This window comes from Lynx rufus, unplaced genomic scaffold, assembly GCF_022079265.1.
Source record: "Lynx rufus isolate CCGP_SWC_20201006 ecotype Redwood Valley unplaced genomic scaffold, mLynRuf1.p SCAF_15, whole genome shotgun sequence".
Taxonomy (NCBI): domain Eukaryota; kingdom Metazoa; phylum Chordata; class Mammalia; order Carnivora; family Felidae; genus Lynx; species Lynx rufus.
This window is the reverse complement of record NW_025814829.1, coordinates 44,942,994-44,967,849: the sequence shown is the minus strand read 5'-3', so window position 1 is coordinate 44,967,849 and position 24,856 is coordinate 44,942,994. Positions and strand designations below refer to the sequence as shown.

General features: G+C 45.7%; 1 protein-coding gene across 2 annotated transcripts in view; it reads right to left on the bottom strand.

The window, feature by feature from the left end:
• ASTN1 (astrotactin 1) overlaps positions 1-24,856 on the bottom strand; it is a 300,064-nt gene that overhangs the window by 116,808 nt on the left and 158,400 nt on the right. For both annotated transcript variants that reach the window (XM_047077313.1, XM_047077314.1), the window contains exon 8: positions 20,712-20,796. In XM_047077313.1, coding sequence (XP_046933269.1) covers positions 20,712-20,796 — 85 coding nt within the window. The remainder of the gene's footprint in view (positions 1-20,711; positions 20,797-24,856) is intronic.

The window sequence follows — 24,856 nt, the reverse complement described above, 5'->3', positions numbered from 1 at the left end:
GCCCGCCCACCTTTCACACTTTTCCTCTATGCCTGTCCTATCAGATCCACTGCCTATCACTCTATTTCCTGAACAGGCCATGGGCATTTCTGCCCCCTCTCCTCACAATCTGCCCATGTGAACTTGCCTATCATGAAATTCCTCTTATTTGCAGGTTCTTTCCTTCTCATCCGCCCTCCTTCTCAACAGGTGCCTAATGGCAATGGCAGTGGTTGGAAAGATGTTGGCAATTGTCAAAGGTAATGGATTGTCCTAGAGGAAGGCTGTAGCTTTGGGAGTAGAGAGGAACAGCTGGGTTTCTGAGATTTCTGAGAAGAACAAAGAGGATCTGGGGGCTAACAGGGTGTGTGTGAAAGAGAGAAAGCAGAAGGTAATTGTGGGAGGTGGGTCATGGAGAATGACCCCCAAGTTTCTCATCTGGGAGACCAAGTGATTGTTGATGCTATTTCTACAATTCTTCACACGAGAATTGTAGGAGTTAGAGCAGGGATCAGGGCAGGTGTGGGCTTCATGTTCCATTCTGGACAAGTTAATTTGAGATACTTGTAGGAAATCCATGAGCAAATATCCAGAAGGCAGTTGGAAATGGAGACTGAAACCAAGGAAAGAGATTCATGCTAGAGATACAGATTTAGAAAACACAAGCGTACAGATCACGTTTGATTCTCTGGGAGAGGGGCAGATCACCCCGGGAAAACAGGCAGTCTAGTAACAGAAGGGAATCGAGGACCCTGCCAAAACCTCCACGCAGGGGTAGGGATTGCAGAGGGTGCTATTGGGAAAAAAACACAACAACTTTCTTTTCACATGCTTAAAGGTTTGACTTTTGTCCAGGACACTTTTAATGTGGGGAAAGCTAAAGACCAAGGTCTCACTTGAGGTTATTTGCAAATTAAGAGACATTAAAAAAAAAACAACCCTCTTTTCCCTAGGTATAATAACAAAGCAATTTCCAAATTAATTCCTGACTCCTTCAAGAAAACTTGGCTCTGGGTATAAACCTACATTCTATCCAAATCTAAATGTTTTTGAGAGTCTCCAACTGATATTAATTCTACCCTTGGATCTGAAGATCGGAAGCAGCATTTATTCCTTGAAGGGATCTAAGAAATATAATTTTATTCGCCTCTCTGCACTCTTCAAAGATATTCTGGTATGAAGATCTTGGAAAGTTTTCAGAGTTGCAGTTAATAATTACATGTACCTTCATATGTCTGGTACCACCGTCGTGGCTAAACACAGGGGGCGAGAGGAGTAACTCACTGATGAAGGAAAACAAGCTGCAGCCTCATGAGGCAGGGCCCAGATGCGACTCGCTGTTTACACAAACACACACATTCTTTTGTCTGTTCAGAGGAGGCTACAGTGATTGATTTTATGTATAAGGAACATTGGCTGTGACAGTCACTCTTTTGTTAAAATCGCAAGGCTTCGAACAATGGGATGTATGCAATGTCTACAATTATCAAGGTTGACGTTTCACCAACCGAGAAGTCTTAAGCCTTTTCTAGGCTGAAACGCAGGAGTACAAAGAGGTACTGCCCAATTTTGGCTTCGTCTTGGCCTTCCACGGAATCAGATTTGGGAAAATAGATGGGCCGCTGCTGTCCTCGCATAGGGTGGTAAGCGTGACAGGGAAGAACACTGGAGTAAGACCGCTCATTTTTGGTGTTTGGGATTTGTATTACCTTCTGATTGACTCTAGGTTTATGCATTCAATCTACTCTTACTTAGCAACTTTTTATCCAGCTGTCAAAAGCATTAGATCTAATCACTGGCACTTTCTTTACAGAACAGTAAACTCTGCAAGGAGAAATTTTTTCTCCTTTTCAGTGGTGGCAAAAGAGCCAATTAAGCTTCATCCTGCAGAGGTACAATGGCCTCACAGACAAAACATAAACCTAGCAACTCCATTAAACTTTTGCATTCGTATCCCTGGAAAAATGAAATAGGCAAAGATGATGTCAGCCACTCCGGGTCTCCAAGGTTCACTCGCTGTTTCTAAAGCAAGAATAGGTGTGGCCCCTTCCCTCCTGTTTATTTCTTCTCCCTTCCTACAGAGCACAGGGGGAGGAGGAAGAAGAGAAAAGAAGAGAAGGGGTTAGCCAGGACCATGATTTTCACCAGTAATGGACGAATAATGGCTCATTCCAGGAAGACAGGGAAAATGAGCTAAATTAGAAAACATTTCACAATGCCAGGCCTCAGCATCAAGTTGAGCCAAACTCAGTCCGGCACAGCGATTTCCCACCTCCCAACTGTGACTGCTCGTGCTCAAAGCTCCAATTATATCAGCCTGAATGCTTCTCCTAAGACGGCCCCTTCTCTTGTCCGCCTCCCCCTGTCCCCATCCACAGCGCCCTGGCTCCAAAAGGCAGTTTTGACTGTCAGTGCCTTTGGGCTTCGTCCCCTCCCTCAGCTTCCTTGAGCCGCCTCTCTCTTCTTCCAGCTTCCTTTATTAAAAATGCTAATGCTACCATTCTCTGCCTGGATTTCCAAAAAATGCAGCATAAAGGAGCTGAGGCTGGAAGGAAACACGAGAGCAGAGATGATCAGAACCAAGGAGTAGCTTTTTATCGGGCTGTCCCTCAGCTGACGCTCCCAGCCCAGAAGGCAGTGAACGCACAGCAGGAGGAGGGAGAAGAAGCTGCAATTTTTTTTTCCTTTTAAAATTAAAAACCCTAAAAAGAGAAAATGCTGTCCTTGTAACTTGGGCAGGGACTCGCAGCTTTTGTTCTCTTTGTCGGAGTGGCAAATTTCGTCTTCTACTTTGGAAGAAGAGAGAGGAAGAGCAAAGGCCCGGAAACCTGGACTGCGCCAGGTATCAGAGAAAGACGTGGAGGGGGATGGGCGGGCGAGAATAACCAGAGGGGAAAGCAGGCAAATCAAAAGTGACTGTGAGGATGAGGGGACAAAAAGCAGCAAAAGGGAAAAAGCAAAAAAAAAAAAAGGGAAGAAGAGTCTGGAATGGATATAAATGAACAGGAAGGAAACCGAGGAAGGGCAGAGGACACAGTCGAGGACCAATGCAGAACTGCAGTCGTTAAGGAACCGTGAAAATCCCAAATAGAGAAAACTATCTAGATAATTCCTCGGGGGTCAGTGTCATGAGGTACCTCCAGAAAGCTCCACCCGATCCAAATTTACAGAAAGCTGACCCTCCCTGCACCGGCCAATACATAAATATCAACATTGCATTTTCAGCCTCGCCTCTTTCTCCTTATCACGTTTCCTACCTATGTCCCCTAAATAACTTCCCTGCCCTTTCCTCTGACATTTATACCACTTAGATATTAACAGATGACGCCACATCCCATTTGCACTCGCTTTAGCCAAATTACACATTGCATGATTGTTCTTTTCATCTCTCCCTGTAAACTACACCCTTCACCGCCATAATTAGTTGTGGTGCTGTTCCCCAGAGCACCTCACTTCTCTGTGCTTCAGGTAATAAAACACCTTCATCATTTCAATCATGGAAAGTGGAGTGCAATAATGGGTGGCTGCCCAAGGCTGGGAAGAGACAGAAGTGTATGTAGTGGAGAGGAAATAATACAGAACTGAGACTCAGGAGACAAGATCTCTAAGCTAACTCCTCCCGCTCATCAGGGGTGTGGCTTGGGCAGGCTGTAAGTTGGGCTGAATTCCTGCCAAAGCCCATGTTAACTCGGACAGTCTAAGATCGAGTCTTCGTTAACTCTGCAGTAGAGAGACCGTGGAGGCACCTGGACTTCGGGGGCTGGTGGACTTGGGTTCAAACCTCAGCTGTACCACTGACACGCCTTTCAGATTCCTCTGATTGTTAGTCTCCTCAGAGATAAACTTGAGGAAATAATGCCCACCTTACTGGGGTCACCGCATGAAGTAAGGAGACGTTCCCGGACTTGCCGCACTCCCCGTGCCCCAAATGACAAAATAATTTTCACAGCTCTTCCAGGTCCAAAGAAGTATCTACTAGTTTCATTTATTAAGTAGTTAGGTCCAAACAATTTAAGTATCAGTATTATTGACCTCCTAACAATTCAGCGGTCACTTGAAAAAAAAAATACTAAATTCTAAATTTCTAAATTGAAGGTAGAAAGTAGGGTATCTGACAGCTATCCCTGTTTCTGCTCACGGAGCCCCTGTAAGATGGCTGTGGCATACCACATCCCTCCGTGTGTCCTCGGGGAACCAAGGAAGTAAAGCATAGGTAAAGCCCTCGACAGGCAGAGAGAAGTGACAATCAGATCACTACCTCAGCGTCTAACCTGCATCCACAGGAGTGAACTGAAACAGATCCCAACCAGAATCGTTTGCTTCTCCACACTGTTAAATGCCGGTTCTGGGGAGCTGAAAGATAACCGGAGAAGTGACCTCCTGGGTTGAACCCCGCCTTCAAGGAAAAACATATGCTCTGAACACCGTGAATGAGAGCCACAAAGACAAGCTTAGAGAATGAGAATTCTGCATCCAAACTCATTAAGGACCCGTGGCTGGGCCCCTGCGGCCCCTGCCAAGAAAAGGCAGACTAGATGAGGATCAGAAAGGATCCTTCTCAACCGTCTAGAATGAAATGGCAAAAGAAAACCTTGTCTCTCTTCCTGTTTCCAATAAGATTTAGTATCTCTCTTAAGATGACCTTTCTTGCAATCTCTATCATCAGGTATTACTTTGGGTGGCGGGTACAGAAAAAGAGAGGCGAGAAAAATTTGCTACTTTTGCTTTTTGAAAAAGGCCTACGGTAGATCTCTCAGCCACCTGGTACTATTTGTTCATTAATTCAGCCATTGATTTAATGTTTATTGAACACCTACTGTACGACTGAGAGGTCTAGGCGTCGCAAACACAACAAGGCAGAAACAGAGCCAATAAACAGTCTGTGTCTTCAAGGAGTTTTCCACTACTGTCCAGTCCAGTGGGGAAAGAGACAAGAATGCCAGTATAGCACCGAATTATTCTCCCATTTGCCTACACCCAGGTGCGAGGAAACCCCAGGGAAGAGCCTTTTAAATCTGCTGTGGCAGGAGCTAGGAGCAGAGCAAAAGCAGGAGCGTTCTGAGATGGGTTTTCGGACCAGTTCTTAGGGGTACGTGGGAACAGGGTATTTATTTATCCTTGGACACTACCCATCCCCACTGCCAAAAGCGTCTAGGAGCTCTCCCACAAAGACTCTCCTTCCGGAGAACCAACTGCTGTAAAGTCTGGCTGCATCTGTCTCACAAGTACACTCTAGGTGGCCTAGCCTAGGTCAGCGGGGACTCTGTCAGCTTGTCACCTTGCTGTGGCGACTCACATTAGCACTCGGGTTATCAGTGGAGCCACTGCCGCACCTGTGTACCTCAGTCCGCAGGATGCTTCCTTCTCATTCTTCGATTCATCTCAACTTGCCCATTCATTCATTCATTCATTCATTCCTCGGACTGTACTTACAGCCTCCAACTTTCCTATATTTGAATCTCTTAATCCTGTACTTCCTGCACTTTGTGTATTACCTTAGGCCAAGTGTGAAGTTTTGTAATTCTAACGAGATCCCTCACTTCCTCACTTGAGGCTGACCCTCATCCAAGCCTCAGCTGGGCGGTAACGTGTGTGTGGCGGGGGTGGGAGTGAGAAGGAAGTGAACAGAATGGGCTCCATTCACTCCAACGCTGTGTTATGTCCACAGAAGTTAGCATCCCCCGGGAGAACTAGGAGACTGGAAAGAATCAGCAGATAAATTGCACCCTTTTCCTGTCTACCCTCCACCCTCACGGACTGATCAGAGGTACACATTTCCACAAGGCCTGCCTATACTACTGTCCTATGTGTCCCAAAACTGACCTCTTGTAAAGCTGTCGCCAGCTTACCAATGTAGCCCCGTCCTGTCTCAGTCATCTCTTCCCCCCACTCTGCTCCCGTGGGATCGTTCCTTCCTAGAAAGCCATAACATTTAGGTTTTGTTTCTAGACTACTCGGGCTAGGACAGTCTACGTTCTTCAATGTCATCGATCGCAAAATGAGGGGAGATGGTGACAGTACCTTCTTCATAAAGTTGTTGTGAAGACTGAGTTAACGTGAAGTGCTTTGGACAGTGCCCAGCATATAATAAACCCTACATGACTGTTGGCTAATATCATTCATCTTTTCTTTTCAGGAACACCTAACACAATCCCTGAGACATGGAAGGTCATCGCTAAATGTTTTTCAAGTGAATGAATCATGAAAGTGCACTACTTTAGTGGCCCTTGGAAGACAAACGAGTTACCTCGGAAAGGAACACCATGCCAAATACTAAATAAAAATAAGCTGAGTTCTCTTTTGTGGCTAAGGAGACCTAAGCACCAGGAAATGCACTGGGAAAACCATGGAAAGGTTTACACAGAACTTGTACGCGTACCCTTACAGGCAGCCAATCACTTATTCATTCAACAAACGTGCACTCAGCGCTTAATACCGAATGCGACAGGAAATGCCACAGAGTTGCAAAGATGAGTAAGACGTGGTCCTGAACTTGAGGAACTTGCAAGGTGGAATAGCAGAGGCAGAGTAGTGAACAGATGATGAGAATTATCAGATCGTTATTTTATGGTGTGAAAACAGTGGCGGAGATAGGTATGGGGAGTCACAGGACCAGAGAAGAACACTGGGTAGCATCAGTTAGGTGTCTCAGAGGGGGTTATCCGGATGCAGACTTCTACGCTAAGTTGGGAATAGCAAGAAAAGTTTGGCAGTGGGCTAGGGAAGGGTTTAGGAAAAGCCACGGCGGGCACAGAACACCCCACAACCAGGCGCCCACATGGTAAGCACGGACACACAGGCCGGACAACAGATTCAGTGTCACTGGAACATAACACTGCAGGCAAGGAGTGACTGCAGTGATAGGGCTGACCTGGCAGCAACCAGGTCGCAAAGAGGCTGGAGGCCACTGCGGGAGACTGCACATTTATTCTGTAAGGCCGTGGGCTCCCCTGGTGAATTTGGGGGCAGGGCGTAAAATGAACAGCTCCTCTGGGTAGATCTTTGGGTGGCCGAAGAGGATGGATGTGAGGACAAGTCATGAGGCAGGGAGCCAGGTGAGAAGCCTAGCGTGGTGACCCAGGTGAGGGATAAAGTGCTGGCCTGGGACACGGGTGGGACAGGTGAGACCGTGTGTGTGTGAGGAGATGCTCCCTGCTGGAGGCCACTGGGGCGCCCCTCAGCCTCAGCACAGCCCCCAGAGAGCTGGACTCAGACGTCCCCCCACCACTTAAGAATCCATGATGGAGCTCCACCAGCCGATCTTCCGAAGACAGGGCAGGTTAGCCTCGGCAGAGGCCTCGGACATCAGGGCTGAAATAAGGCCCAGGTTCCTGCTGAAAGCGAAGACCTAGGCCTAAGTAAATGTTTCCATTAAACATTTCACTCACAGTAGCCACTGAACTCTGAAGGGATCAAGAAACTGAAAGTCAGAAACGAAGAGGCAAGGAAGAGGTAAGGCCAGGATAAAAATCCAGGTCTGGGCGGGTAGGGCAGCTCAGTCGGTTGAACATCCGACTTCGGCTCAGGTCACGATCTCATGGCTCGTGGGTTCGAGGCCCATGTCGAGCTCCGTGCTGACAGCTCAGTGCCTGGAGCCTGCTTCGGATTCTGTGTCTCCCTCTCTCTCTGTCCCTCCCCTGCTTGCATTCTGTTTCTCTCTCTCTCAAAAATGAATAAACATTAAAAAAAATTTTTTTAAATCCAGGTTTGTCTGGTTGAAGTGTAGGGACCCCTCCCCCCCCCCCCCCCACACACAGAATTTTAACTTCACTGCAGATTCCCCATAGTCATTACCAACTACATTTTCAGTATCTGGAGCCTCAGAACCACTGCCTCCCTTCCCAGCTCCCAACTCTTTGGCGTCTTAGATTACCAACTGGAACCTTAACCATGCCCCACATCTCCCATCCCTGGCCCTAGCAAGTTTAATCGCTAAATTGGCTGAAACTGAAAGAATGGGGAGAGGTTTTGCGATAGCATCACCGGCCCTGTCCCTGGGCTTCAGTTCAAAGGAATCGCGGTTCAGGGCCAGAGGAGAGAACAGACTTAATGCACTTGTAGGCTCTGCTCTCTCCCTCTGCAATCCTCTGGTGCACAAGGGCACAGCAGGGGTTGCTGGGAAACGGGAGTCTTCCTCTGGTGCACAAGGGCACAGCAGGGGTTGCTGGGAAACGGAGCCTTTGATGATGTGTTCTCCCTGCTGTGGAGACTAATGACTTCAAAGAGGGCATCCTGCCACGCTAGGGGCTTGCGTGGAAAATCTGACTGCGGTGTAATTAAGAAGAAGGCTGGAGTTTAGGCTTGTACGTCCAACAGCACCCTCCTCTGCCTGTTAGGAAACAATTTAGCCAAGGGAGAGACGAAGCTTTTGAAGAGCAGGGGTGTTTCTTCAGGATGACTGCTTTGATGCTGACAGAGAGGAAAAAAAGTTAAAACCAAACCAACCAACCAAACAACAACAACAACAACCCCAGCCTGGGCAGGAACTGCTGGTCAATGGTCAAAATTGAGAGATTTTAAATAACGGAAGCAAGTCCTCCCTCCTGAAAACCATCCGCCTGGCAGGTATTATGATGCCTGATGCTAACTCCCATGCATTAGATACTCTCACTTTCCACGATTCTCATTTACCTACCTTATGAGGTGGGTATTATTATTATTATCCCCATTCACAGGAGAGGAAGTTACGGCACGGAGAGCTTAAGTAATCTGCTCGAGGGAAGCGGGTAGAGCCAGTAAGTGGTAGAACCAGGATTTGGACTCAAGGGGGATGCTTGTACAGTCCTAACCAATATGCTGTACGAACTCAGTTCTTCACTTATTTAAGTTCCTAATGGACTGGACCTTACAGGACTACTGTGAAGATTGAATAGGGTGTTTGGCACAGAGGAAGTCCTCCGTGGAAGTGATGTGCTGTGAGTGGTATCACGACCTTCCATCCTTCCTGCCCCTGACATAAATGTCTTCCCTGATAGTCTATTTCTCATAATGCTTGAAATCTCACCAATTATTCGATTTTTATTGAGCACATATTCTATGCCTGACAATATGTGCTTGAGAATGAGACTCAAAATTACGCTCTTGCTCCAAAGGTCTTATGGTCTACAAGGAGTCAAGGCCAGTATAGGAATAGAAATACCAAGGCATAATGTAGCAACTGCCACAAGGTCTGAGGCAGCCCAAAGGAGGAAGAGATGAATTCCAACTGGTGAAGGAGGGAAGGCTTTATGGAGGAGCAGGTATTTGGGCAGGACCTTGGCAAATGGATAGAATTAACTGAGAGGATAAGGGGGGAGTACTTGGAAGGGAAGACATGTCCTGAGGAAAAGTGGGGAGGGGGTGAAGTAAAAAGTAAGTATGGTCAGGAAGCAAGCAGTTCAATCAGGCTGGAAACAAGTGCTGGGGCCTTGGGTGCTGGGAGGGCCTTACCCTGAGAGGCCACATGGTGGCCATACTTGTCCTCATCCATCACACTGAGAGCCTAGACACAGGGTCAGACTGCTGGGGACATTCCATCTCCTGCCATTGGTACAGTGTGCCCTTGAGCACATTATTGGACCCTCTATGTCGTGGCTTCCTCATCTGCACAATGTGAAGAGGGAACGATAGGAACATTCTCAGAGCATTTACAAATAATGCCTTCATGTAGAAAGCACCCTGTGAGTATTACCCATTATTATTTACAGGAGGTAAGAGATAATAGTGTGTTAGGATGTGACAATGCAGTGAAATTCGAGGCATTGTTCATGCCCTGGTGAAGTTTAAATTCTAGCGGTAGGTTATTCTAAACCCAACTTGCCAAACTGATGTTAAGATCACATCATTTGGTGGCAGGCCAAAGAACATAAATGAGGCCACGCCAGGGCAAAACTCAATGCCATCACTTATTGAGAGCTTCCATATTTTATTTAGCATTATTGAGTACAACATATTTATGTTTTCCTCATAAACCTTATAACAACTCTATGAAGTCGATACTTACTATCCTTATTTTTACTGAGGAAGCTGAGACTCAAAACTGTTACGAATTCAGCCCCAAATGCAGTGCTTTTAAATAAAAGAAATGAGATTTGAGCCCAAATGTGTCTGAGTCCAACTCTATGCTCTTCCCATTATGCTCTGCCGCCTCCCTTACAGTTGAAAATGTAAGCGGGTGAACACTAATCCTCTTGGAAGTGAGGAACCCACAGCCTCCCTGCACGGATGAAATGGTTTTATCAAGGCTATTAAGTGAAGTTTAGTTAACGATACCCAAGCCTATCCCTGGAAGGAAAAACCTCTGAGCATATTCCAGACAACCTTTCTGCTAGGCCAAGTAGCTTGGGGAAGATGGATGGATGGCTCAAACATGAAGATACCACTCCTGACCTATTGGGCAAGAGCTCTGAAATCTTTGTGAAAAACAAGGACCTGAGTAGATGTTTTATTTTCCCTCGATTGTGCTGGTAAATGAGTAAATGTGATCCATACAGGCTCTGCCATGTCCCCGCTATAGTAATGGGCCATCTTGACTTGAACACATGGCCGTGGTTCCACACTGGCCACAGCACAGAGCTAGTCAGTAGCAGATGCCTGCCCCTGACAGACAGTTACCAGCCTGGGGCCCCCAGGATGTGTCTGAGTGCTTTTTCAAACCTGGATTGGGCAAGAAGCCAATGACATTTACTGTTTATTAGGTCTCCAGTAAGGTCCCTCTAGTGACTTGTGGCTTTCCCTGGGACTCTACATCATTTTGAAAGAGATGCTTAACTACAGACCACACACTTGCCATTGTTTTAATCCAGACGTCAACTCATGGATCCCCTGCCCCTAGAGCCCCAAGGCTGAACTGTGGCTTCTCTCTGGCTTTTGTTTCATTTTGAGACTCTAGCTCTTGAGGGATTAGACGCAAGAAAATTCTCTTTAGGGACCAAGATTCTTTTTCTTTTCTTTTTATTTTTTTGGCTTATGAGACTCTCAATATTGCTGCAATATTCAAGAGGTTCACCTATAGAATGGTGACAATAGTAGTTACTTCATAGCATTGAGATGAGAATCACCTGTGTTGGTACAAGAAAAATATGGAGAAGAGTGGCTGGTGCATCGCAAGGACTATGGAAGTGTCAGCTATTATTATTACTAATATTAATATCAATTCTATTACTATAGCACTTGAAGGGCAGAGTGTGGGGGGAGTACTATAACACCAGGCATGCAAAGTATTATGGCTCCCTGGCACTGATGTTAATTCTACTCCACATGGGCTGCTTTCAGCGTAGACTGTGTTCCCATTTATGACCATCCCACAATGGCAAGACCTCACTCCATTTAAAGTCACCCTTCTCCTGTGGCTACAAACGAAGGAGTCCCTGTTGTACGTCAGGATGGGAGGAAGTCCGTGCTGAGAACTGTGGTCTGGGCAGCCGATGGGATCATCCACCTCCCGGGCTAACTAGGCTAGTGCGGCACTGGGGCTCTGAGCAGCTGTCCAAGGTCCTGCACAACTGAAATTTGGGGCCCTCTACATCTGAGGGTCTTGGATCCAAAGGGCAACCTTGACTGGAAAGCCTGATTTTGGCTGTATCTCCTCAAGCAAATAATGCTACTCTTGGTGTGGAAAACCTTGTGGAATGGTTAATAAGCTTGATGGAAAGGAGCCTATAAGGAGGAAAAAGATTATCCCGATTGTTAAGCTACATCATGGTTTAATAAGAGCCTAGATGTTGGCATCGGACAGTTCTGTTTCACCACTCTGTGATTCTGGTCATCATACTATTGAGTCTCAAATAATACTAGGCACCGTTTTCATTATACATACGTGTGTGTGTGTGTGTGTGTGTGTGTGTGTGTGTGTAAAACAAAGCAAGACCTATAACAATATGATGCCATTTTTGTTAAAAAAAATATACCTAAACAAACAAAAGGTCACAATGAGTTCCCTCCAGGGAATGGTACTTCAGGTGGTTTGGATTTTCTTCTTTTTACTGTTGTGTGTGTGTGTGTGTGTGTGTGTGTGTGTGTGTGTGTGTTTGTGTGTGTGTGTGTGTGTGTGCATGTTCTCCCTAATTTTTCTACCAGTTACATGCATCCCTTTTATAAAAAGAAAAGGCAAAGAACAAATACGTAGAGACAAAATGTTTGCTCTCCAGTTTCTGAAATTACATGAAGTTAAAATTTCAAAAAGATCATTACAGGATGAACGTCTGAATAAGAATCCAAAAATATTTCTCTAGGAAGAATAAACCTTACAATTATTTTTACTAAAATTGTTTTCACAGAAATTGTAGGTGGAATAACCACTGCTAACTACTCACCTCTTAACCAGTTTGTAGGATTTTTATCAAGATTAGTGATACTAAAAAACAAACACTGAGTCCAGCATTATCACAGCTACTAATCAGCATTATGCGAGGGCTCAACGTCTTCAGTGACATTGAAGTTGTACTGCATTAAACACTGTGCTGAATATGAGGCTCACTGCTTGGGGTTCATCCAGCCCTTTGCTATCCAGACCTACAGAAATGTTTTATTAGAGTTTGACCAGAATGCTAGACCCTGAACCACTTTCTCCTTTCCTCTAAAATCAGGTTAAAATGGAAGGTTTAGCCATTAAGAGTAACTTCCTCATGGGGGCGCCTGGGTGGCTCGGTTGAGCATCTGACTCTTGATTTCAGCTCAGGTCATGAATCCAGGGTCATGGGATCAAGCCCTGTGTCAGGCTGCATGATGCGCACGGAGCCTGCCTGAGACTCTCACTCTCTCCCTCTGCCCCTCTTCCCTATGCCGCGCTCTCTGATTAAAAAAATAATAATAATAACTTTCTCATGGAAAAAGTCCTGACAATAGTAATGTACCACAAAGATACTTTTAAAGCTTCCTTCCTTATCTTTTTCCTCCAAATTCTGTGATTATAAGAGTAATACATGCTTATTGTTAAATTATGAAAGAGAACAAAAATATAAATACAGAATCGGGGGGGGGGGGGCAGTGGGAAGCAAAACTTTTGATGCATAGCAAAAGAAATTGGGAGGAAATGTGCCAAAATGGTAATGGTAGTTTTCTCTGAGCATGGGATAATGAGTGGATTTTTTTTTCTATTTATTTTAGAGGGGAAAAAAAAGATATATAGCCAAGACCTCCAAAGCCAGGGAAAATGACAGCACTCTCAAACCTAGTATTCTTAGACCAAAACCCAAGGAAGCTGAAGGTCCAGCGAGCATTCCTAGTGGAAAATAGCCATGCATTCAGTAGAATATATAAATTCAGGACACTATCTGGAAAGCATGGGCAAGACATAAAACATTCATTTCTATAAAATTGAAACAATTTATCTTCCATTCTTGAGCAGATGGGAGGGTAAATTGAGGTTGATTTTTTTTTCACCCTGGTGGTCATGTTGGAGGAAATATGAGTGTTCCCGCCTCCGGCACTGTTTAAAATAAGTCTCTTGGTGCCGTGACTGGACTAGTCAGAGAGAACACTGTGATAGCTACACCCTCCTCCAGGGGGTTGGCAGTATAGCAGGGGGCGACTGCAGACGCTCGTCACTCAGGGAAGGGTGGCACAGTGAGGCCCCTCTGTCCCAGGGGGAGGAGGGTTCGGAGAAGCTGGTGGAGAGCACAGAACGTCCACCTCTCATCTACAGCTGGTAACTGACCTTCAGGGTGTTCTATGCGATTCACATTGCACTCCCTTTGAAACCTGTATTTACCTGACCGACTGAGCTCCAATACCCACCCATCACTGTCAAGCGTGGCCACCGGCTCTGTAACCTTAAGCAAGTTTCTTCACCTCTCTGGCTCTCTATTTCCCAATCAGTAAAATTCAAGGATCCTTTAGGATGCACTCAGCCACAGTCTACAAATCCGTTACTTGCATTGCAGGGGGTGGGTACGGTGGCAAGAGGGTGCCCTCCCAAGGGGTCTGGAGACTCCACTTCCAGCTCAGGAAGGGTTCTTAAGTCTTAAGACTTAAGCATTAAGAAATGCTTCTGGCTGTGCTTCAGAAGCATTTGGGGAAACTTTTTGTAGGTACAGATTCTGGACTCTCTCCCAGACCTGTGAAATGAAAATCTCTAGGGGCAGAAATCAGAAATCCGTATTTTAAATAAGCTGCCCAGATGCACTGGGGAGTCAATTACTAATGACGTATTTTGCTTCTGTATCATCCTAAGTAACCAAGAAGGTTACCGTTGCCTCTAAGAGGGGAGCAAAGGGCACCACCTAAAATGACCACAGCCAGGCTCAGCGCAGCTCATTAAGCGCCTCTGTGCAAATTAGAAAAAGGTGCCCATCTGGACAAACATCGCCTTTGTCTCAGGGTTTGCTTGCCTTGGTGAACACGGGCTAGGTTTCAGGCTTCGGTTGCTCTCCTAGCCAGATGTCTTATCTGCAACGTACAAGGTCTAGCACTGTACTCAGCGGACTGACCGCACGCTTTTTGTGAAAATGGGTCAAGTCAAACATGTTTTCACTTGGGAAAATCCCCGAGAACGAGGTGCAGTTTCCCAAGCCGAGTGGGGGAACCGATCCCATTACACCTGACTGAGGGGGTCCTGGCGGGTGGAGATCTGCGTTCAGTTGCTCAGTTCCCGCCTGCTTGTCCAGGGAGGGGTTGGTTCTCCTTCCACGGACAATATTTCAGCTGGAATCAGGTTACAGTGAGGCTTCTAAAGAGAGAGGAAACTAGGAGCTTTAGATTGAATTCTACGAGCTAAGATGAAGATCTGTTTGACATTGAAATGGGTGGGAGAAAGGACAGCCACGTTTCCATCGACTCCTGGGGGAAGTAGGGGAGACAGAAGCAAAGAAAAAAGGAGGGAAGAAAAGAAGAATGAGAAATAAGGGTCCAAACACCGGGAACCCTTGTTAGGAATATGCGAATAAGTTAGGTATAATTAGAAAGAGTCACATACAACACACACACAGAGAAACAGAGAAAAGGAGAACAAAAAGAGAGCTAATGGGGAGATAATCCCATTTGTGCATGGCACGGCAGTGACAGGAGCTGGCACAGACAGCGCGGTCGGGAGGGCGGGGCGGGGGGGAGCGCACCCAGAGATACAAAGAGCAGTACCAGGCTGGCTTGCAAATCTTGTCTGAGGGGGTGGGGGAAGGTGAATGGGGCATCGGTGACACAGAAATCAGTGACACGTGGGTGGGGAAATAAAAGCCAGACAGTGAGCTAGAAATGGACAAAGGGAAGTCAGGAAATGTTGTATGTCACCCAGGACTGTCTGACTCTGTCTGAGTCACTTCTGAAGAGACTTTGGGCAGGTCAACGTAGGCCAAACACCGCCCAAGACCGGGACTTGGGATCAGAGACGCACGCCGGCATCCCAGATGCTGCCGTCCAATGGGCGAGCAGTGGCCCTCTGTCAGACAGCCGTGAGGAGGTCTTTGCTCAGTTCTAGGTGGTCAGGAGGTGAGAGTGGGTTTGGGATCATTTTGAGTAATCGGGGGAGCCTGGTCTCTGCTCGATACCTAGAACCCAGAGGCAGAGGCATCCTTTCCACTGAGCTCTGGTCATTGTACTGAGAGTTGTCTCCAGACAAATGTTACCAATGGCATCATTGGGGCAGCCCCCCTCCCATTTACTGCCATCAAGGATGTATTTTGAGCCAGAAAGAGGGACTGAAGCTAACCATGACCGACACCGTCCTCATTCTTGGCTTGAAAAGGAAACTGGATTCTACAAGGTGGGACATTTGCTCCTTATATGGATTTAGAATCCCCAGGCAGTCACTCTTGGGAGGGTGCAGCAGGCAGACGTGGTAGAAATAGAAGGAGAGAACAGTAAGCACCTGGCACAATGGAAAGGCCAGATTAAGGCAGCGTGGGCTGTCTGAGAGAGCGAGCGTGTGTGTGCATGTGCACGCACACATGTGTTCTTATCCGGGGATGCCATGGTGAACGTGTTGCCTCTTGAGCAGCCAGTGAGAGAAGGTTCTGATGAGCAGGGCCATTCCTGACGATGGCTTCTACAGCCTGAGAGAAACACCTGTTCGTTTCCTACTGCCGGCTCTTCCCCTCTCATGAATTATCGCCCGATCACAACCCTTCAGCATTGAAATCTAGTGATATGTGATGGTTCTTTAGTGGGAAATCTCCTTGGTGTTGCCCTCTGTATCTGAGATGCCAGAATAAGAAGTCAGGCTATTATTTACAGGGAATCTTCAAATGCATGAATTTTATCTAATGTGGTGTCCTGAAAAATGTATCTAGAAGCCCTTGGGCACACTTTTGATTTAACAACAACAAAAAACTATTGATAGCCTTTCTTAATAATCTCCAAAGTAGCTAAATAAATTTGTTTTTTTTTCCCTCCTCTAATGTGTTCATGTAAATCAATCTCTCTTGCCTCCTCCAGCCTCATTTATTGGTTTCATTTCTTGTCTGTGAAAATTTTCCATTTGTCCTTGTTGTCCTAGCAAACAAATACTAAATACATACTCTAATAGTCTCTGGCTGTATCTATGAAGCCACAGGGATAGGAGGCTGAGGGTTTTTTAGTGAATTCATACAGGTTAGACAGAAGACATGGTAAAGCCTCATGCTGGGGGTAAGACCCTTTCATCCTGGGTCCTCTGCTGGACAACCTGTCACCGGGATGCTGTGGCAGGAAATGATTGATTTTTGTTGCCAACCTCGAAGACCAAAAATGTAACCTCAAACATCCCATGTTCTTTTAGTAACTCATTAGAAATCTGTCATCCATGACTTCGTTTATATCTTTTTGAAGCTATTTTTACTTCTATTGAACAGGAGCCTCTTGTGTAATGAGTTCAACAATTTTACAACTTGTGACCCGATCCTGTCACCTGGGTGCACTACGGTGACTAGATTCACCAGCCGGATCCACTCACACATTTCTCAACCTGCCTCACTTCTCCTTGGGCATTTTCGGTAGAACCAGAGTCACCAAAAAATGGTTGTTGACAACCCCTTTGACTCACGTGCCTTATATATATGGGGCCCTATTCTGTCCTTCTGTGCTGTTTGATCTTGACAACTTTATCTACAGAATAATTTTAGGACTATGTTCTACATGCAGAATCCAGATAAATACACATTTAGATAGTCTCAAGAGGATATGTGTGGGTTTGTTCTGTTTTGTGTGCGCGTGCATGTGCGTGTGTGTGTTGTTTTGTTTTCTTTTTAGGGTTATTTTAATTTATTTCGAAGGACCCAGAATGATAATGTATAATGAGGGAATATCCCACCAAATATACAGACACCTTGGAATTTCTCCCTCCTGCTAACAATTTTAAGGGCAGGTATACGGAAGTTTCGTGTCCCAAACCTTAGAAAGCAAGAGCTCTTCAAGAACGAATCTTTCCTTACTGTATCAGCCTCTTCTCCTGTCTCTGTTAACTGCATTCTTAAGCTACCCTGGGCTATTTATTTGCTACTCCTGGAAAAGCCATGCTTCTTGTATCTCCACGCCTTGGCATATGCTGTTTCCTTTGCTCGGAATTACCTATGTTAGCTGCTAAATTGAACAGTTCAAAATCTAACTTCTCCACGAAATCCTATTCTCGGTTCTCAGGTGTCACATAAGTCACCCCTTAAACTGTAATCACATTGACCTTTGCTCACACCTTTATTTTAATAGGTCTTAGAATTGAATGTAATTTTTTCATTATGTGCCCATTATCTATCTAGACTATTAGTTCTTCCAGAGCAGAGACCACATCTTGTAATTAGCCATCTAGCTCATCCTGGTACAATAGGTAATGGAGGGGATATCTGTTGAAACCATGAATGATGGTGCACAGTAGTGAGAGGATTTCTATAAACTAATCCGCTCACTCACCCACATGCACATGCGCACGCCACACATTCACACACCACGCACACACATTCACCACACACGTGCATGTAGGTGCACGTGCAGACACACGTGGGTCTAGGTAAACCAAAGCACAAGGCAGAGACTGGGTGAAGTTACAGGTGTTAACTTCTCTGCCTCACCAAATCATCCATTTGTAATTTTCTGCATTTGTGTCCTTAATCCATTTTGTTCCTTGCCTGAAATAACGGATGCTTATTGCTACTTTTTCCCTTCTACATTAGCCTAGATTTTTCACAAGGGAATTCATTTTAAAGATTACCGGCCTGGGATTTGCTTGTTCTACTTCAAAAGAACGTTCAGCCATTTTTATATACGCAATACAAGGATCCTAGGTGAAAAACATAAATACCCACACACGCTGCTTATCTCCACCTTCCGGAACATTAAATATTCAGGAAAATGAGGCCCACCATCGATTTTTCCATAATACCCCAATACGTATCATTAGTTGGCAATCTGTAAGGCAGGTTTCAACTCAAGTGACAGACTTCACGTTCAAATCAATTTCGATTAATTTTGCAAGAATCATTCAGAGAAACGTGGCATCAGAGCCCTGATTTAAATCAAGATGTATGGCATCCTCCACTTTTCATTTATCTTGTCATTTTACGGGGAAAATGCAGTCATTTGTCTGGCACTTTTTTATATACATATAAACCCATGCTGCTTATCACTCCTGGCTCCATTATCCCCAAGACAGTCACTTTTTTCCCTCCTAACAGTTGCTCCATTATTTTATTAGTGTCCAAAACGAGACCTCGCAGACAGTGATGATCAGAGAATAATGGAAATTAGAGATGGAAATGACAGATTAGGTCTCCTTGTCTGTTTCCTGGGGCTAATGTTCCTGTCAGTCTGCGACTCGATGCTTTAGCCTGTCTTATTTTAAATGACACCAACGTGGGGCCTCCACCAAGTCCCTGGAGGCTCTCGTCTACATCCTAAGACTGCCTCTACACGCAGCCAGAGGGAACGACAAACCCTGTGCAATTACCAAGTGAGGCCAGGCCCGTCCTCGCATGATCTGTCTGCAAGGCGAGGGATGTGGAGGCTTGAGCGATTAGCCACCAAATCCAATCACTGCAGAGGGCCAGCCTGGATCATTCAGGGCAAAAAGCGAAATGATATTTTGTCGTTGTTTTCTTCAGCAGCAAGTTTGCAGGCTAAGAGATAGAGAGCTGGTTATCCATCACCCTTTACAACATTTTACTCAGTAAGAATCCTAGCCAACCGAGATGCTCAGCCACCACAGAAGCTAATATCCTGGCTCCCCATCCACTATGCAAACGTGTCAGGGGTCAGAGAGTGAGGGGACTAAGGGGACTTTAAACAGCGAGTGGCACTCCTTTATTCATACGCCGCTTGACATCTATCAGCCAAGCCTTCTGCCCTCCCCACCCATCTTTCAACAAGACGCTACCTCATGTGCATTTACCCTTCTACTAACACCTTCCTCCAAATCGTGGGGGGCAGCCTCTCCGATGCGATCTCGGGTTCAGTGGAAACAGCAATCCTTCATTTTCACTAACAGAAAAATTTCATGGCATTTTGACTTCCTCAAGTTTTCTGACCTGTGACTCAGATTTCCTTTCCCTAACTTCATTCCCTCTTGTCCTTATTCCTCAACCTCAACCCGTTCCAGAACATTTGCCCTCTTCTAACGTCGATGGGCATCTATCACGCCTTGACTTAGTCATCAGCTGGCCAGTTCTCTGAGTTGAGTTCTTCTACCCTTCGTCATAAATCACTCCCTTGGGCTCTTCAATCATTTTTATTGCTCTTCTCCAAACTCTCACCCATTTGTCTCCATATTTATTGCTTTGAGAGTCCAGAACTACATTCAATATTCTAGGCTTGGTCTCTTCAGAATCACACAGAAGGGGCTGATCATCAACCCCGGGGATATGAGTCCTCCATGCAATGTGCGAAATGATGGTGGTTCCTTTTTCCACCTTGTCAGGCTGCAAACACATTTCTAATCTGCAGAAAAGCAATCACTCTCAGATGGCTTTTGCCTTGATCTCTTTCTAGTTTTCCCTGTTCCATCGACTGCTATTATTAGTTAGTGTTTATCGACCCCTTTCTCTATCCACTCTGCTCCATGGGGGAGCCAACGCAGAAAGCAAGCTCTCAGCACCCAAGACAAAGTAGAAAGTTGCTTCTAAAAAGCAAGAGAAGACGCACAGTGGTGACGGTTGCACAACAATGCGAATGTCCTTAATGCCGCTGAATGGTACACTTAAAAATGATGAAAATGGTAAGTTTTATGAGATGTGTATTTCATCACAATAATTTTTTTAATGTAAAAAAAAAAAAGAAAAGAAAAATCCAAGACAAGATAACTTCTATCCCAGTCATGTGTGCTTAGGGGAAAGCAAAGGTCTCCGAAAGAAATGGTTACTGGGGATCCGGGCAAAATACCCTTACTTGGTACCGAGCATTCCCACGTTTCCCCCCTTGCTGACAGTGGTGGGGAAAACGAGTGTCTCCTCATGTCAGTCTCACAAAGCCCCTTGAGCTCTGGGAGAGCTCCACGGGAGTCTGTGTGGCTTCGTGTGTCTCCAACAAAATCAACAGCTAAGTTCTGCCTGTGGAATCCTGGTGGCTGGCGGTAGAATGCAAAGGAGGAGAGGGACAGCTTGATTTTGAGATCCCAGCTGGAGGCTGTGGGGCTGCGAGTCAGAGGCATCATCTCTGGACTCGTAAATGGAGAAAAAGATGACACGGACGTCACTGGAATGGTATAAATATGGAAATGCATGGTGACATTTTTACCCATTCGCTATTCAGAATATAACCACCCCTTAGCTCCGTTCCTCTACACGCAATTGTTCCGCGTCCTGTCTGCATGAAGAAGGGTGACATCTGGGAACCGGCTCATCTGCCATCCCCTCACTTACCCCTGGTTTGTGCCCCATTCATTCCGAATGCAAAGATGCTTGTGTACTGGATCCTTCATGTAACCTTCGTAGCAAAGGCATTCCCCTTAGAAGCAGGGTAGGAAGAAGGAAAAGAAACATGAAGGAATTGATTAACATGTCTGTTTGAGAAAATGAACGTGAAATGATCAGATTAAACTCAGACTCTAATAATGGTGTGGAAGAAACAATAAATCCCATTATGTCACACATCCCCGTCTCTACTGCCCACGGAATGAACACACCCCCAATCTCTCCATTTTCCACTACGTGCTAATTTTCTCTAGTGGAGGAATCTAACATTTGCAAAGAGCCTACTATATGTGCTCGGTGAACACAAAGAACGAGAACTCTGAGCAAAAGAACTTTTTCAACCGTGTTTTCTCAGCGCCAAGTCTACCGCAAGGTGCATATTAGGTGATCAATAAGTATTTAAAGAGCACATAAGCGATGTATTTCATCAAATATTTCTAAGAAACTTGAAAAGTAGGTATTATTAGCTCTGCTATGCTGATAGGGGAAACTGAAGCTCAGAAAAATTGAGGGATCTGGAGACAGCTTATAAATGGCAGAGTTCATATTTGAGCTTATGACGGTCCATCTCTGGACCTTTATTCACACCATGCCAGGCCATTAGCCCATAGAACAATGACATACTTAGAGGAGGTCACTTATACTTCTTATGGTTTTCTAGGAACTCTGGGTTTTCGTTTTTAAATGAAAATGGCTAATTATTTTGGAGCTTTTAAACAGAAGAACCATCCACAATTCTATATTTGTTTAGAACATTACTATGCTTCCTTACCATTAGTTACTCCATTAATATACCAAGCGGTCCACACCCCTTTGGAACTGTATGCAACACTGTGTGTGTGTGTGTGTGTGTGCGTGCACGCGCACATCTCCTCACGGCAGGATTCCATAACATTCTTCTGATTTACAAGCAAAATCAAGACCCCCAAGGATTAAGAATCATTGCTCCATTTAGTACTGATCTTGGAAACATTTGCTGCTGTGCCCTTATATTAGTAATCCTTAAGCAATGCTGTGTATCCCTAAACTGCTGAGACCGGAGCCAGTGCAGCACTCGTGTGAACTCTGTCACTGGCTGGTTAGTTCACAGGTAGTAGAAGGACAGGGTATGACTTCCCACCATTTGTAAATAGTAAAAGTGGCATGCCTTGAAGAGACAAGGGACATAAGGTTTCCTCATCTTTCTAGGAAGAGACTCTAAAAAGGGATATACATAGCTTGGAGTATGATTTTCTGCTTTCCAAGATAAAAAACAATAAAAATGAAGCGAGGGGTCCCCACCGTCCTAGAGCGAAGGGACTGGGTAGGTTCTAAAGGAAGGAGTTTTTTGTTGTTGTTGTTAGGATCTAAGGTTAATCTTTCTTTTCCAGATGGGCCTATAAGCTACTGACCATCAGGGCCCCACTACCAGGTAACACCCATTTTCTTCCCCCACACCTGTTTAGCTCAAGGTGCTGAGGAGTGGAGTGACAATTAGTTCACTTCTTAGTTTAGGGGGTGTCCACACAGAGTATGAGGTTAGTACTTTGTCTCCTGTATGGGAAACTCAGGCTTCCACGTGGGCTAGATTCACAATAGGCTCAAATTTACTGGCTTCAGTGGTGCTGAGCTGTGTCCAAGAATGGTCAGGGAGCTAGGAGTGGAACATAGGAAAACAAAGCTAGAAATCAGGGAAATGATAATAAAGCTTTCAGATGAATGACGTTTCTCCAGGAGAGAGGAAGATAAAGAAGGCAAGTACCAGAGGATCATAAAAGAAGAAAATTACTAAGGGGTCAGCCTTCCTATCTTACCAATTCCAAAGAAAGCATGGACTTTAGACTATAAGCCACACAAGGGCAGGAACAAAGTTAGGTTTTTTGTTGTTGCTGTTGTTTTGTTTTGTTTATTTGCATAAACAGGGATTTTATAAACAGTGCAAAATGGAAAATTGATTAAATCATTTCAAATTTTGCCCTGAATTTACAGACAACACGACCACCACCAACTCTCAAGATGCAGAGATAAAAGGCAACTAGTGGGTCTAGTTCACAGACTGGCTTCTCCCTTCAGGAGATCATTTCCCAGCTGTCCCTGTGGACGTCAGGCATGGGTAGGACGTTGAAAAACAGGAAGTAACCTCATGAGGCTTCTGAGCACATCACTCCGACTCTTAGAAGGGTCTTGGCTGGAGGCCATGCCCTAGACTTAAGGACTGACCAAAAAGGAAGTCCTTCCACGTTCGAGATCTAGTTACTGCAAAACATGTAAAAATAAATGCAGTAACAACTGAGAGTTCAAGCAAAGCCTGATTTTCCTAATGATGGCAATACCTACCATTTGTAGAGTACATTCACCTTTCTCAAATTGCCTTCATAGTCATTATCTCCTTGTGAGGTTCCATCACTCATTACCACGTGGGGACCCGCTGCCGACAACAGATAGAGCTTCCCTCCGTCTAATGTCACATGCGGCCCAAAGCCGGATCAACAGAGACATTTTCAAACATACCAGGCTAGAGTTTGAGGATATCCAAAATCTGCCTCTCAAACGATCCTCATTTCCGGAACCCACCAAACTCCCCCCTTCTATATTCCTCCTCAAAACCAGTTGGGCCATCTACACGGAAAAGGAGTTCAGACTTGATGAGGGAAGTTGCTATGGCAACCAAATGCTAAATCTTGACTTTAAGAGGGGTTTCATGCGAGCACAAGCTCCGACTGTTAGCTGTGAATTTTAAAGACCCCACAAGGGTGTTGGATGCCCTCCTAAGCTCGAAGTGTTACAGTCTCTGCATCTGCTGTGACAGATGGCGGGGAACACATGACGTGCCGGCTCTGTGGTGGTGTTCACAGGAATCCAATGGAGAGACGTGTCACGGCCACGGAGAGGTGCCCAACCGGGATGGATTGTGCCCTGCAGGAGGCACGCACAGGCCACCACACTGCCAGAGAGTAGAAACCCACCAAGAGGTGATCCAGGCAAGGCCTGGAAATGGCTACACTTGATTTGTGCTTGCTACCCTTGAGGTCAAATGCCTTGAGGTAACTTGCATGGTGCCCCTGCCTTCCCTCATTCCCCATTCTGTAGGTGAAGGGGTGAGGTGCAAATCTCATCGAAGGATCAACCTTGACTTAAGGGCTCCTCCGACATGACTGGGCTGGACTTGATGTGGCCAAAAGCCCTGACTTACCTATCCTCCAGATAGCTGTTGGCTTTTATTAAATGCAACTGGCTGGTGTGCTCCATCTAAAAAGGGCAATCTCTGTAAGACATCTGGACTACGGTAACATCTAACCTCCTGGTCTCCTCCCCTGTGGAGACATCAGGCAAGAGGCGGGCCCAGAGTCAAACGGTCCCATGTGACCCTGGGAGGGCAGACAGGGAAGTACACCAGTTGCACATCCTGAAGGAAGGGGTTTTAACGGAGTTTGGAATGAGTGGGTGATCCAGGTGGCAAGAACAAAATTGAAAGCCATGCTACTCTGCCAAACTGAGTTCAAGAGAGAGAGGCAGTGGTTCAGATCAAGGAAAGGGGAGGAGGGCTCCACTGAGTCTGGGAAACTGGACCAATGGCCCTCGCCAGGTTTTACACATTTCTCTATGGTTAGCACTGGCCTCTAGAAAGATCTGGGGTGGAAAGAATTTTGGCGAATGGCAATCTTGGATAGCCAGTAAAATCTGATTTAGCTTGGATGCCCGTGCTGCTTGTAGACCCATAAAAGCTACATATCTTGCAAAGGGCAGTCAGCGTCTGTGGCCAGGATTGACGGGGGCTGTGAAATCAAGCAAGTGTGTGTGATGCCTCCACAGCTGCCCAACTGGCAGAACAAAGTCCGGGGATGGAGTAGTGAGAGAAGTTGCTGAATCCAGCTAGTCTGTGTTTCCATCAGAAAACAAGCAATCGGGCAAACATACAACTATAAACAAAAACCCTTAGAAAGTACAGCAAAAGTCAACCTCTGGCTGGATCCAACCAGAGCACTAAGCCATTCAACCTCAGTGGTTTGCCGTTAGCCCACCCGGACCTGAGACACACCTACGGTTCCAAACCTGGGCAGATCTGGGGGAGAATATCAGCGTGCACTTGGCCGAGGGCTTCCAGGCACCGGGCT